The sequence below is a fragment of the Chionomys nivalis genome, chromosome 4, assembly GCF_950005125.1.
Source record: "Chionomys nivalis chromosome 4, mChiNiv1.1, whole genome shotgun sequence".
Taxonomy (NCBI): domain Eukaryota; kingdom Metazoa; phylum Chordata; class Mammalia; order Rodentia; family Cricetidae; genus Chionomys; species Chionomys nivalis.
In genome coordinates, this window is record NC_080089.1 from 5,855,969 (window position 1) to 5,868,531 (window position 12,563).

Sequence of the window (12,563 nt, forward strand, 5' to 3'; positions counted from 1 at the left end):
TCCACATTGTTTCATGTGGTCATTTCATCACCAGGAGTTCCTGCTATACGAATTCACACCAGTTCCCAGTCATAGTGCTTATGGTTATATTAAAATGAAGTAATAGCCAAAATATTGAGCCTGAGGTCCAAGTGTGCTAATTCTTTAGATTCTGAAATCATTTGATCATTCACAAACATATGTTTCATTTAAATAGAAATATGAAAATGAATATAACCTAGGGCATAATGTATTTAGCATCACTGATGACAAAACTGCATTTTGGAACAAGTACCTGCATAATAAAAGGAAGTGAGCGACAACTACGTGAGCCAACACTGACTAGTTTACAGAATGTGTTTTCTACAGTTGAAGAAATGGAATGTATTATTAAAAAGAGGTAAACATTTTTAAATACTTTTTCTTTGTAATTCCTAATATACCACTGAAAGTTTCATCGATGACATGGAAGCTTTATGAAGTGAGATTGGGTAATGGTGCTTGAAAAACTCATCAATTCAAGCATAGGTCAATATACCTTAACTACCACCCTTCGTTTATTTCGAAGTGGAAAGCCTGTCAAAGACAACCATGGAGAACTTGCCTGACAGATAAGAACATCTCAAATCAGTTTACTGGATAAATTAATCATGAATATTTATATTCTTAAATGAAATAATTCACCTGTAGAAATATGTAGGCTTGCCAATTAACAGAGCATTGGTCCCTGAGAATCAAACAGTTAAAATTCATTTAGCTATGTTATATATGGTGGCATTTGCGACATAAAATTGGCATTAAAAAGTAATAGGAGTGTCAATTGGCAACAGTTAAACTTTTGAAGTTATGTTGCTACAACTTATGTTATTTTACAAGTTTCACTGTAATGTGAAATTCTAGGCATGTTTGCTGGTTTGAATTAAAATCATTAGAAATAAATTCTTGATATTTGAATTAGGGTTCCAGAAACCTGCAGTCACACCAGGTGATGATTACTTTGTTGATCTTGTATTGAGAAAGATACTGCAGCAAAAATAGCTGTCAAATAGTGTAATGGATTTGAAGAAATGGCCTTAATCCTACAGCAATGCTATTTTGTAGCCTTAGGCAAATTTTGTGTTTTTAAATGTTCTTTTTTTATATAAAATAATCAAAAGTTGTGTTTACCTTTCATAGTTGTATAAAACTGAAGGTAACACAAGGGCAAAGCTTCCTTTAATAGCTCTTTAATACAGTGATTATTATCATCAGGGACTGATTGAGTGTCAGAGAACAGGGAGTCCTCAGAATTGACTACTGTAGATTATGCAGACACTGAACACCAAGAAACTGGATTGAATCCTTTGTAAGTCACTGATGACCTTCAAAAACCCAGTGTTTCAGAAGTAGTAATTATAAAAAAGAAGGTAAATTGTGCTTAAAAAACATAGAGGAGGGGACACAAAGTATGTGCCTTCTAGTAAGTGAAGCATTTAAGGCTATAAGAGTATAGTAGGAGATTGGAGGGTGAAACCAAAGGTGTTCCCTTTAAGGATATGCTCCCCATTGGCTCAGGATGTAGATGGATTATGCAGAAAGATTCCAGTTTGGCTACCAGGATAAAACCTAGTCTACTCACTGACAAAGGTACGAAAAAGAATTCTTACATAAGTGGTAGGAGATTCCTTGAGGGTTATGGAACTAGGCCTTTTGTGTGACGAAAAACTCACTGAAAAGCTGCCTAAACACTGAAAATCATCTCTTTGTAAATGTATGCCGCACATGATGCACTAGCACCACACCTGTGTAAAGAAGGAAAATTCTTTTCCTTCTGCCAAGCCAAATATAAAATAATCATCCTTAAAAGGATTCCCAAAGAACATAGATAACAATGAGGACCCTAAGAGGGACATACATAGACCATATCTACATGAGAAGTAGAAAAAGACAAAATCTCCTGAGTAAATTGGGAGCATGGGGACCTTGAGAGAGGGTTGAAGGGAAGGGGAGAAGGAGGGACGGGAGGAGAAAAAAATGTAGAGCTCAATAAAAATCAATAAAATTTAAAAGAAAAAGTATTCTCTTTTAGGATTTTCTAAATAGAACCTTGGATTTGTGTGTGTAAATTTAACAGCTATATGGGAGATCAAAACACATGTCTATGAAGTAGCAACAAAATATATAAAACCTGTATAACTTCTCTGAAATATAAAATACAAGTACATTGAAATATTAATATTTACTGAAAAATGTTCAGTTATAAAATTTGTGAAAACGTTTGGTTATGAAAATTTCTTTTTTTTTTTTTTTGGATTTTCGAGACAGGGTTTCTCCGTAGCTTTTGGTTCCTGTCCTGGAACTAGTTCTTGTAGGCCAGGCTGGCCTCGAACTCACAGAGATCCGCCTGCATCTGCCTCCCGAGTACTGGGATTAAAGGCATGCGCCCCCACTGCCCGGCTTCATTAAATTTTAAAGACGTGACTTTCTCTTCCACTAATCTTCATGCTTTTCACAAGAATTCCTACTTGGGTGGGTATTTGTCTCTTGTGATGATAGATGAAGGAGTTGTGTATAACTTTGTCTTCCTTATTTTGTAAATTTAATCTCCCTTGTTCAAAAGCCTGATAATTGTACCTTCCTACATCTAATTAAAAGATAAGAAGGGTTTGACCAGCATATACAGGAAATTATATATTAGTAGAACATTTAAAAGTTAATAAAGGAGACTATTGTAACATATCTCTTGATCAAAAGTACAAATGAACACTCTAAAGAGAACAGATCAAAATACCTCCCATGGGTGTTACAGTTCTCTCCATAGATCGTGATTCCACAGCATTTGACAAGGCTAGTCCTCCTTTAATTGAAGTATTACCACATTTTTTCTTCCAAACTCTCTGACTCATTTTCCCCCAGACTCCTTTGCTTGACCATTTTTCTCTTCTCACTTTGTAAGTATTGGCACATTTGGGGAGACTGATGTTCCACAGTCCTTTCCTGCTCTGTGGGTTCAGGACCTCCACTCATGCCCAAACTTTTACTGTGTATCTTCTTTGGGCGCCTTCAGCAGCTCATAATCAATCCATCCCCATGAAGCTCTTTATCTTCACGCAGATCTCTGACCATGTACCTACTTCTTCTGTTAGTCAGCATCACCAGTAAAACATTTTTCTGCCTCAGGCCAAAGACATCAGCTAACAATTTTGACTGTCACTATACTTTTCTGGCACCCTTCCACACAAATCTGACCAATCAGCAAGTCCTAATAAAAGTTCTGTATTTGTGGTGTGTGAGCTTTATTCTCTTCCTGTTGCTTCTACTCTAATCTAAGCATCTCTTACTTTAAATCATATCACTCTGACATTTAACTAACAGGACTTCTGCTTCCCATTATTTAATCTTACAATATGTTTTTTTGTGCCACCATATTGCTTTTTGTAAAAAGCAAATCTATCTTTATTGAATTCATATAATTTACATATCCTCTTTTTTCTTCCATGAAGTCTCCTTACAACTGCCATAGAGTTTCTGTACATGTACATAGCCTTGTCCCTTAGCACACTGATGCCCTCTTAATACTTTTCATACTCCTCCTAGACCATATTAGTTCAAATAGACTTCGCTTTCCACACCTTCATGTCTTCTCACGTACCATATACTCATACCCTTGTGCTTCCCTCTCCTTTAAATGACTCAGCAAGAGGTTGAAACCTTGACTAAGCAACATCATTAAATGTGCCAAGCTTGGTGTTCCTACCATTCTTGTGTTTCTCCATATCACAGCTATATTTTCTCTTCAGAGCTTTGCCATAATTTATACGTTATCTGAATTGTCTCTTACCCCCACACTAAGAGCTTATGGAGGGTAACAGCTACTTTTACAATGTTTTGTATTCTGAATTTCTTCCATAGTATCTTAAGAATTTCTCTTCCTGAATATGTTTAATAAATAAATACACAAATCCATTATCTTAATCTCAGGAATGAGTAGATAAATTCTTTACATAATATGATTTTAACCTTTGCTCTATTATTCACTGCTATATGATTAATGAACAAATTGCCCAGAAATGCCTTGCTCTATTTTCTTCAAAATACTGCAATTATGGAAAGGATAAATGGAAATTCTTACTTATGTCCAATTCAACAAATCTCAGTAGGGATATATTTTTCATAATTTGAGGCTTCTTGATAAAATCGCTGGAGTAGTTCCTGGTAAAAACATTAAATCTCTGACAAACAAAGAAATTACTCTGAGCCTAATGATATAAACCTAAAGGCAAGGCCTGTCTCCTTAGACTGTTTATGTAACATTAGTTTGGGACAAATTAAATTTATGCGATGTGGTTGCAATCCTAAAACTAAAGCATTCTCATAACTTTAAAATTCAGATAAATGTTGGAGGAGCCCCACTTATTCATCCCAGCCGTCCAGAACCAAAATAATCACACAGAAATTGTATTAATTAAAATACTACTTGGTCCATTAGCTCTAACTTCTTTTTGTCTAACTCTTATATCTTAATTTAACCCATTTCTGTTTTCTGTGTATCGACATGTGGCAGTGGCTTACTGGGTAAAATTCCCAGAGTCTGTCTCTGGCAGCTCCATGGTGTCCCTCTGACTCTGCCTCCTTTCTCCCAGCCTGCCATTTAGTTTTCACTGCCTAGCTCTGTTTCTCTACAGCTCTGCTAGATGCCCAAAGCAGTTCCTTTATTAACCAATGAAAGCAACACATAGACAGAAAGACCACCCACACCAGATAAATGATAGTGTTCCTCTGTATATAAGATATAGAGAGATGAATTATCAATAGGCAAATGATAACTAGACAATGAACTTTCTCATTGGAAGGAATTGAACATATTTTTCCTCTTCTCCCCAAAAAATAAAACTTGGAGAATACCTATTTGGGAAAAAAATAAGGAATTTTCTGACAATTTGTAAATGGTCCATCTTGTGGTCAGTCAGAAACACATCAGTGGAAATTATAAATCACTTACTGTCTGCAAAAGGACAAAATGAAGCAATGGCTCTCACATTTTTGTCATTAATATTAGAACAGGAAATTACAAGGGAGATAGAAAATCATAAAACTGAACAGTTACTTCAGATCAATGTAGGTTGTTTCTATCAATTCCAAACATGAAAGCCCAACAAATCACAGTCTGCTGATTTTTTAAAAACCAAAAGCAAGTATACTTAATTCTATTTTCTATTCTACATCTTTCCTTTGAAGAATAAAGCTTTATCTTTAGCCTGCTTAGGAATATTGCTGAAGCCCAATGCAGTCTCTTAGTTTTCACAAGGCCCAATATTCCTAAAGGAAAGCATATACAACAGTATTTAAGCATTGTTGAATTTTACTCCAGACATGAGAGTTGTGCACCCTTAATATAAGTGAGCTTTTACTACTGTGTAAGTGGGAACTCTTATGGGCATATTGTCTATAATTTTATATTTTCTATGGATTTAAATTAACTAAGCAATTACATTTTATATAGCCAGTTACTTTTATCATTGTCATTGGATATTTTAATTTGGCAAGTAAATTATCAACCAAAAGAAGTTAGATTTACCTTCTATAAAAGAATAGAGATGTGATTGATATTGGGAAAGTTAGTACACACCTCTAATGCTAGTACCCAGAAGGACTGAGGCAGGAGAATCTTAAGTTATAAGTTACCTTGTGCTTTATAGTGATGTTTAGGCCAGTCTGGGCTATAGGAGTGTTATCCTATCTCAAAATCAAACCACTCTCATTGTTACTATAGAATAATATAAAAATTTTCAATGACTGTAACTTCTCTGCCATCATCTGATAAATAATTGAGCAAATTGTTTAAGGCAGACAATTTGAGCAAGATAAGGACATCATTAAAAAATACATTTACAAACATGCTCACCAGTTAGTCCTCGTACAGATTTTAAAGAAGGAATCAGTCTAGAAACCCTTTAACTCTCTTTCCTATTTTGACCATGTATCTGGTTTATCATGTACTTCCCACAGTTCATCTTAAACTTAATGCATCATTCCACAGACTGGATGGTAGTACGTGATATCACAACAGCTGATTCATTGAGGGATTGATCATGTGATAAGGAAGCTAAGAAAAAATTTAAATTCATAATTTCTCAAATATTATTATATTTAAAATTTGGTGATAGCTTAGTATTTTGTTTACTAGTTTTGCTTAAATTTAACAAATATTATTCTCCAAGCAAATATCTGTTAAGTAGCCTGCTATATTAAAATCTATATAAAATATATTAAAGGATTCAATTAAAAAACATTGACCATATTTATTGTTTATCCCTGAATATGTTTTCATCAGCTTGTGTACTTCATATAGGATACAATAACAAAATGTCAATATCCCATAACACTAAATGGCTGCATGAAAGGGCTACTTACACTTACTTTTGTTATTAAAAATGGTTATAGTTTTTATTATCTGTACTTTTTCTAATTTCCTTTTAACATCCTGTAAAATTTGAATTCTTAGCAATATGAATAGCTAAAAAGTAAAAATATTTTAATTTAAAGATACGCAAATACTGCTGAAGAGAAAATACTATTAGCAGTAATATTAGAAGTTCAAATTATTGCTTCCTCTAGTGAGAGGATATTGATCCCCAAAATTGCTCTTTTTGAATTAACCATATCCAGATTTACAAGCTGGTAAACTCTATATAGAGAGTGGTTTATTGATAGACATACTTTTAAGAGAGCTGATGTTAATTTGGTCCTGATAATCAGCATTGGATTATGTCTTTTCAACAGAGAATCCACACTTTATTATTGTCTTTTTTTGTGTGTGTGTGTGTGTGTGTTAGTGTAGTTTTCATAAAAGCAATTAACTATACCCTGGCTAATATTCTTTATTCATAGATAGAGGAGATTAGAAGTGTATAAAGATTCAGTATGGGAACATTACAATTAAAATAAATTGAGTGTAACACACATTATTATTTATATGCATTCCAAGATAACAAGTTTGAAAATCCACTCTGTGTCACTACAAAGAAAAAAACCCCATGTTAATTTTCCAAATACTAAATTTCAAGACTATTTTTATCCTTTTGTACCCAAAGGCATAAAGTTTGATAGTTGAGATTAACTTATAGTTACCGTTTATGGTTTATGTTTATGTAATTACAGTTGAATCGTGTCTGTGTGTGTGTGTGTGTGCGTGTGTGTGTGTGTGTGTATGTGTGTTTTGGGTCGGTCTACCCAATCCACCTGACTCACACTCTCCATGGATTGTTTCCAAATGGATCTTGGGTTTATCTTAAAGAATTCACTATAGAAATCTCTCAAAAATAAGAAATATCTTCACTAAAATTATTTTTGCTTATTTACAATTTGCTTTTAAAAGTATTTTTAAACATCTATGCAGAGCCAATTATATATGAGTGTGGAAACCATTGTGTGGTACTCGGGCACATCTAAAGTTACTGTTTTTATTGCACATTAGGAGAACATCCTCTATATTCCATTCTTTGGAATTCTTTTCTTTTCTGTGTAACCAGCTGTCACAGTCTCGGGTTAACCAATGCTTTACCACAATCACTTTGTTTCATACATGTTTTGTTACATAAACAAAATAAAACTAATTAAAATGATGATAAATGAGGTTAACTGGTGGTATGGAGTAAGAAAGGATTAGCACTTTCCAGTTTACAAAACTGAATGTCATTGTGTAACCATTTCAATTCTTAAGGTCTTAATTTGTGAAAATATAAAGCTCATTCAAAACTAAGTGATAGTATTCAAATGTAATTCACTGTGGACAAAAGTCCTTACTTTGAATAATATATTTGCATAATCAATTCGTTTACAAGCTCTTAAAAAACAGACTCTTAGGAGAGACACAAGATAAATGTAAAATAAAGTAGAGTAGCCATTACTCCTTACTGAGAATGCTTTGAGTAGAATTGTGTGAAATGTTGATATTTCATGTGTTACTTGGTGTATGAACAAAATAACCCCTAAAATTTATAAATGATTATCCACAAGTCTAGCTATACTTTTTATGAACTTTGGCTTAAAATAACACCCTTTTGCTTTAATATTAGTTTCATTCCCAAATAAAACAATATTAGTTTCATCACAAAGTAAACCAATTTTAATTTTGTAACCAAGGAAAACGAATAAGCAATAATCATGAAATAGTAGTAGCCATAAGAATCATGACAAATATATAACCACAATATTTTATAAAACTGTCAAAAGCTTCAACACCTTCGTGAAATTAAGTTCTACAATATAGAAGTAAACAGACCTCCAAAATAATCATCCTCTTATCTGGTAAGTGAATTAAGTATAAATAATATGAATGCAAGCACTTTAGCTCATGAAATAGATACATACCTTCCTTCTCTTAAAACCCCTTTTTATGTTTATCTCTTTTCAGTTCATTTTCTTGTCCTGACAATTTTAAATTAAAAGATTTTCCAACTTGGTGCAATAGAAACAAACCACTCACCATTTTACGTAGAAACCACTTCTTCACGTCTCAGACAAGTCAGAAGCATTGTTTTAACATGGCAGTAGATATGCACAGAAAACAGAGGAAGCGTCTGAAATATCGCATGCATCACCAACTGAACTAAAAGCCAGCCCAATGCCATGGATGGGTTACATATTAGTGATTTATGTTAATGCAGTTAGCTGGCAGTTTTTTCCACATCAATTTACATAGAATCTTGATGGGGGACTTCTGTACAAATGACTGCTTGTAGCATTATGTGAAGTCTCTCATGTGGTTTCATTGTGTAGAAATTCAGCTGGGTGTATTTTAAAACTCCAGTTAATCAGAGACTAAAGTGACTGGTAACACGGTAAGGCCTCATGAAGTTTCATGGACAGCCAGGTCCATAAAGACAGCAAGAGGTAGTTACAAACTAAAATAGAAGGGCAGAACAGCCACAAAATGACATCACTGCATCTTATGTTTTGTCTACCAGCTGGACTTAAATATATTTTCTCCACATCATCACTCCTCTGGCCTTTTCACCATGGCCTTTCGTACTGGGAAGAGCTTGTGACTTCTTTAAAAGGGACACAGGAGGTTACTCTAGTAAAACTCAAGACAGAAAAACCAAAGGATGGGATAAAAACTAGACCGAGTACAGTTTTCACTGGCATTCAGAAGATACAATACTAAAATGTTAAAGGAGAACTCAGCTTGTGTGATCTAGGCAGAGAAAATTAAAAGACAGGAAGGAAGGAAGGATGACAGAAGAGAAGGAGGGAAGAAGGGAACAGGCGGGAAGGAGAAAGATGTATCAGCTGAAAATCCCAAAGACTAACCCTTTTGAACTATGATTTTTCTCTGACATCAGGCAATTGTTGAAATCCTGAAATATTTTCCTAGAAAATTTGTAACAAAGAAGGGAATCGACTACCTCGTTTCAGTTCTCTTCAATTTAGCTGTAACTTATATTTTACTCACAGGCATTCGTCACAGCAAAACTGTTGGCTGTCTCGATGTTATCCACATGAGGTACCAGATTGAAAGGAGCTTCGGAGGCATTGGGGCTGGTGTTATGAAGAAAGATTGCCAATCTGAAAGCAGTGTATTCCTGGTCTGTGTTTCGGATGAAGAGACCACCTGTGAAAGACAGCAGCTTCACAGTGTTTCCTGCTTTATATGTTAGACCCAGCCCCAGGACTGTCAAACCTCTCAACAGCAAGCCCATGCAACTAAGGAGCTCTGTTGCCATATCCTATGCACTGCTTTTGTCCCTGCACTGCATGCTTAGTGTTTTAGTCTTCAGGGCAGTCCAGCCTTTTCTTGATTCAATCCATCATGATCCCAATGACCTCTGAGACCATTCAGTTTAACTGGCTTTCTTTCACTTGCCCTCTTCAGGAAGCCAGTTCAGGAAACCTCTCTGTAACCAGTGAGGATGCAGATAGAACGAAAGGAGATTTCCATCAAAATACAGGACAGGAACGAAGTAATGTGGATGCACAGGACAGTAGATTTAGAAGGGAGAGAACTTAGTTCGCACCCGTGTTTGTGTGTACCCAGCCCAATCAGTTAGGTTTTGTGCAGAGTACACACATTTAAAAAATGATGCAGTGTTTGAGGCTGGGCTTGGCTGGGCTGGAAGAAATTCAATAGCTGAGACCCATCAACAGACAGAAGAGGAGAATGGCAAGCAAAGGGAGGAAGGGGGGTCGTTAGAGACAGAGTGGGGTGCCCAAGAACATGAAAGAGCAAAAGCATAAGTCAAAAGCAAAATAAAACCAGCAAAGGTTCCTAGAAAAGGATCTAACTTTTGATTCTGTCATTTGGAAACAAGACAAGGCAAGAGGTGTGGAGAGAAAACGCTTTTGTCCCAATCTCTTCCTGTAATACAGAGAATGCTGCAGTTGCAGAATAGCAAGAAATGGGTTGAAAAAAAATGAAATTTGATATTTCCTTTTGCTCTTGGGGAAAGAGTTTAATTAAAGAAATGTGCTATAAAATACAACCAAAGGCCACGGAACTCTCTCTCTCCTCTCTCTCTCTCTCTCTCTCTCTCTCTCTCTCTCTCTCTCTCTCTCTCTCTCTCTCTCTCTCTCTCTCTCCCTTAACTTCTTCCAATCCTAATTTATCATATTGGCAAGCAAGATGGAAAAAGGGTCAAGGCTGGGCGTACTAGCCTATGCCTACTATCTGAACTTGCAGGATCTGATTGTAAAGGAAAGGTGCCTCTGTAGGATTCCCTGGATTGCTTATCTGCAACTCATTTAACTCTCTTCAAACAGAAGCACCCCTTCCCCAGTCATTTACTTACCTATTTGAACGCTGCTTGGAAAGGCTCCCATGGCGAGTCCCCAAAACACAGAAAACAACAAGACAATCTGCTTGCAAATAATCCTCATCTTCCTTGATCCTCTCCCTGGTGCGCGCTCTCCTCTCTTTCTCTCACACTCTTGCTAAAAGCTCTTCAGAGAGGCATTGAGGACGATGGCGCTAAAATTAAAAACAAAAACAAAAACAAAAAAAAAAAAAGAAAAGAGAAAGAAAAGAAAAAAAATAAAAAGAAAAAAGGAAAGAAAAAACGAGAAATAAAAAGAGAGAGAGGTTTGGGCGCTTTGAGGTTATGATTGCTTCCCCTCAGCAATCCATCGCCAGCTGCCAGATGTTTCCCGCAGTCTCCATAGCCCTGGGGGAGGTTTTCTGTCCTGCTGATAATGTTCATGCAGAAGATGGTGGTGGCGGGTCTAGCTACTGCTCTGCTCGCAGGGATGAGACATGCGCTCTGTCTGGGGCTCACTTGCGCTCGCCTGCTCACATCCACACCAACGCCGGCGCCACACGCGCTCCACAGCTAGCACACGGCCCCCACCCCGGCCGCAGCATCCCCGAACCCCGCACCTTGGTATAGGATACCGGAATGCGCACTCCCGCCACGGGCCTCTCGTCCCTCCTCCGTTTTCGTTCTTCCCTCTCCGCTTCCCCCCCCCACCCCCCGCCCCTCGCCCCTCGCCCCACGCCGCCTCCTTCCCCGAGAGGGTGCTCACCAGAGCGCCCAGGTCTTCAGGGAGGCTCCTGAGCCAGTCCGCAGACTGGGGTTTTCGTGTCCCCTCTCCAACCTCTGACCCCCTTCCTCCTTTCTTCGTGGGTTTGCGGAGGGACCGGCTCTGGTAATCAGTACCCCTCTCCAGCACCCTTGTCTTTTCTTTTTGCCTTCCAAAGCTCCTTTGGCTTCTTGGATGCGCTTGGCAGGAAACTAGCCCAGGGGGCCGGGTATGCCAGCCCGGATCCCCGGCTGGGGGTTTGGAGAGGAAGTTAGCACCTCCCCATGGTCTCAGTCCCCTGCCGCATCCTTGCAGGCTCGCAGGAGGACAGGATGCCTCCCCGCTCCCAGCCCTTTCCTCTCAGCCTAGCCCAGCCTAGCCCTCTTTTGCCACTGGGCTATGCGAGCGCGCGCGCGCGCGCGCCAGAGAGAGAGTGCGCGGTGGGTGGGGGTGAGGTGGGGGGGACTCTAGTCCTTGCTGCAGCTGCAGCAAAGATTTCTCACCAGCAAACAGCCCGGGAATCTGCAAAGCCCTGGATGAGAATGAATGCGGTGAAGGTGCTCAGTGAAGGAGAGGAGGGAAGAAGGGCACAGGGAAGCCTTGGGATGAAGAGGTTGGGGTCCTGGAGGGAAGAATTGGAGGAGGTAAGGGTGGTGAAGAGGGTCAGAGAAGTTTTCACTTGCTAGGAAATGGAGATGTACACGTGTGTGTGTCTGAGAGAGAGAGTGAGGGAGAGAGAGAGAGAGAGAGGCGAGAGAGAGAGCGAGAGAGAGAGAGAGAGAGAGAGAGAGAGAGAGAGAGAGAGAGAGAGAGAGAACAGGGATAAAAGAGAGACAGAGATGAGACAGAGAGAGAAGGGAGGGAGGGAGGGAGGGAGGGAGGGAGGGAGGGAGGGAGGGAGGGAGGGAGGGAGGGAGGGAGGGAGGGAAGGAGGGAGAAAGAATTTAATGCAGAAAGTAGTTACTGGCAAGAAACAAAATGAAGAAAGAGATGAAAGCTGAGAGGCTTCTAATATGATCTTCAAAAGACAGAAATAAAAACCGAGAGAGGCTTCTAATATGTTCTATAAGAGACACTGAACTGAATTA

General features: G+C 38.2%; 1 protein-coding gene across 9 annotated transcripts in view; it reads right to left on the reverse strand.

Annotated features, from left to right (window-relative positions):
- The window catches only part of Gria4 (glutamate ionotropic receptor AMPA type subunit 4), a 368,523-nt gene extending 356,410 nt beyond the window's left edge, over nt 1-12,113 (reverse strand). For 8 of the 9 annotated variants that reach the window (XM_057767904.1, XM_057767901.1, XM_057767905.1 and 5 more), the window contains exons 1-3: nt 11,479-11,860; nt 10,749-10,927; nt 9,416-9,574 (exon numbers count right to left, since the gene is read on the reverse strand). In XM_057767904.1, the coding sequence (XP_057623887.1) occupies nt 9,416-9,574; nt 10,749-10,836 (247 nt within the window). In that variant the 5' untranslated portion in view covers nt 10,837-10,927; nt 11,479-11,860. Of the gene's footprint in view, nt 1-9,415; nt 9,575-10,748; nt 10,928-11,478; nt 11,861-11,978 lie in introns of those variants that run through there. The other variant, XM_057767902.1, reaches the window with a different exon arrangement.
- Nucleotides 12,114-12,563: the final 450 nt, after the last annotated feature.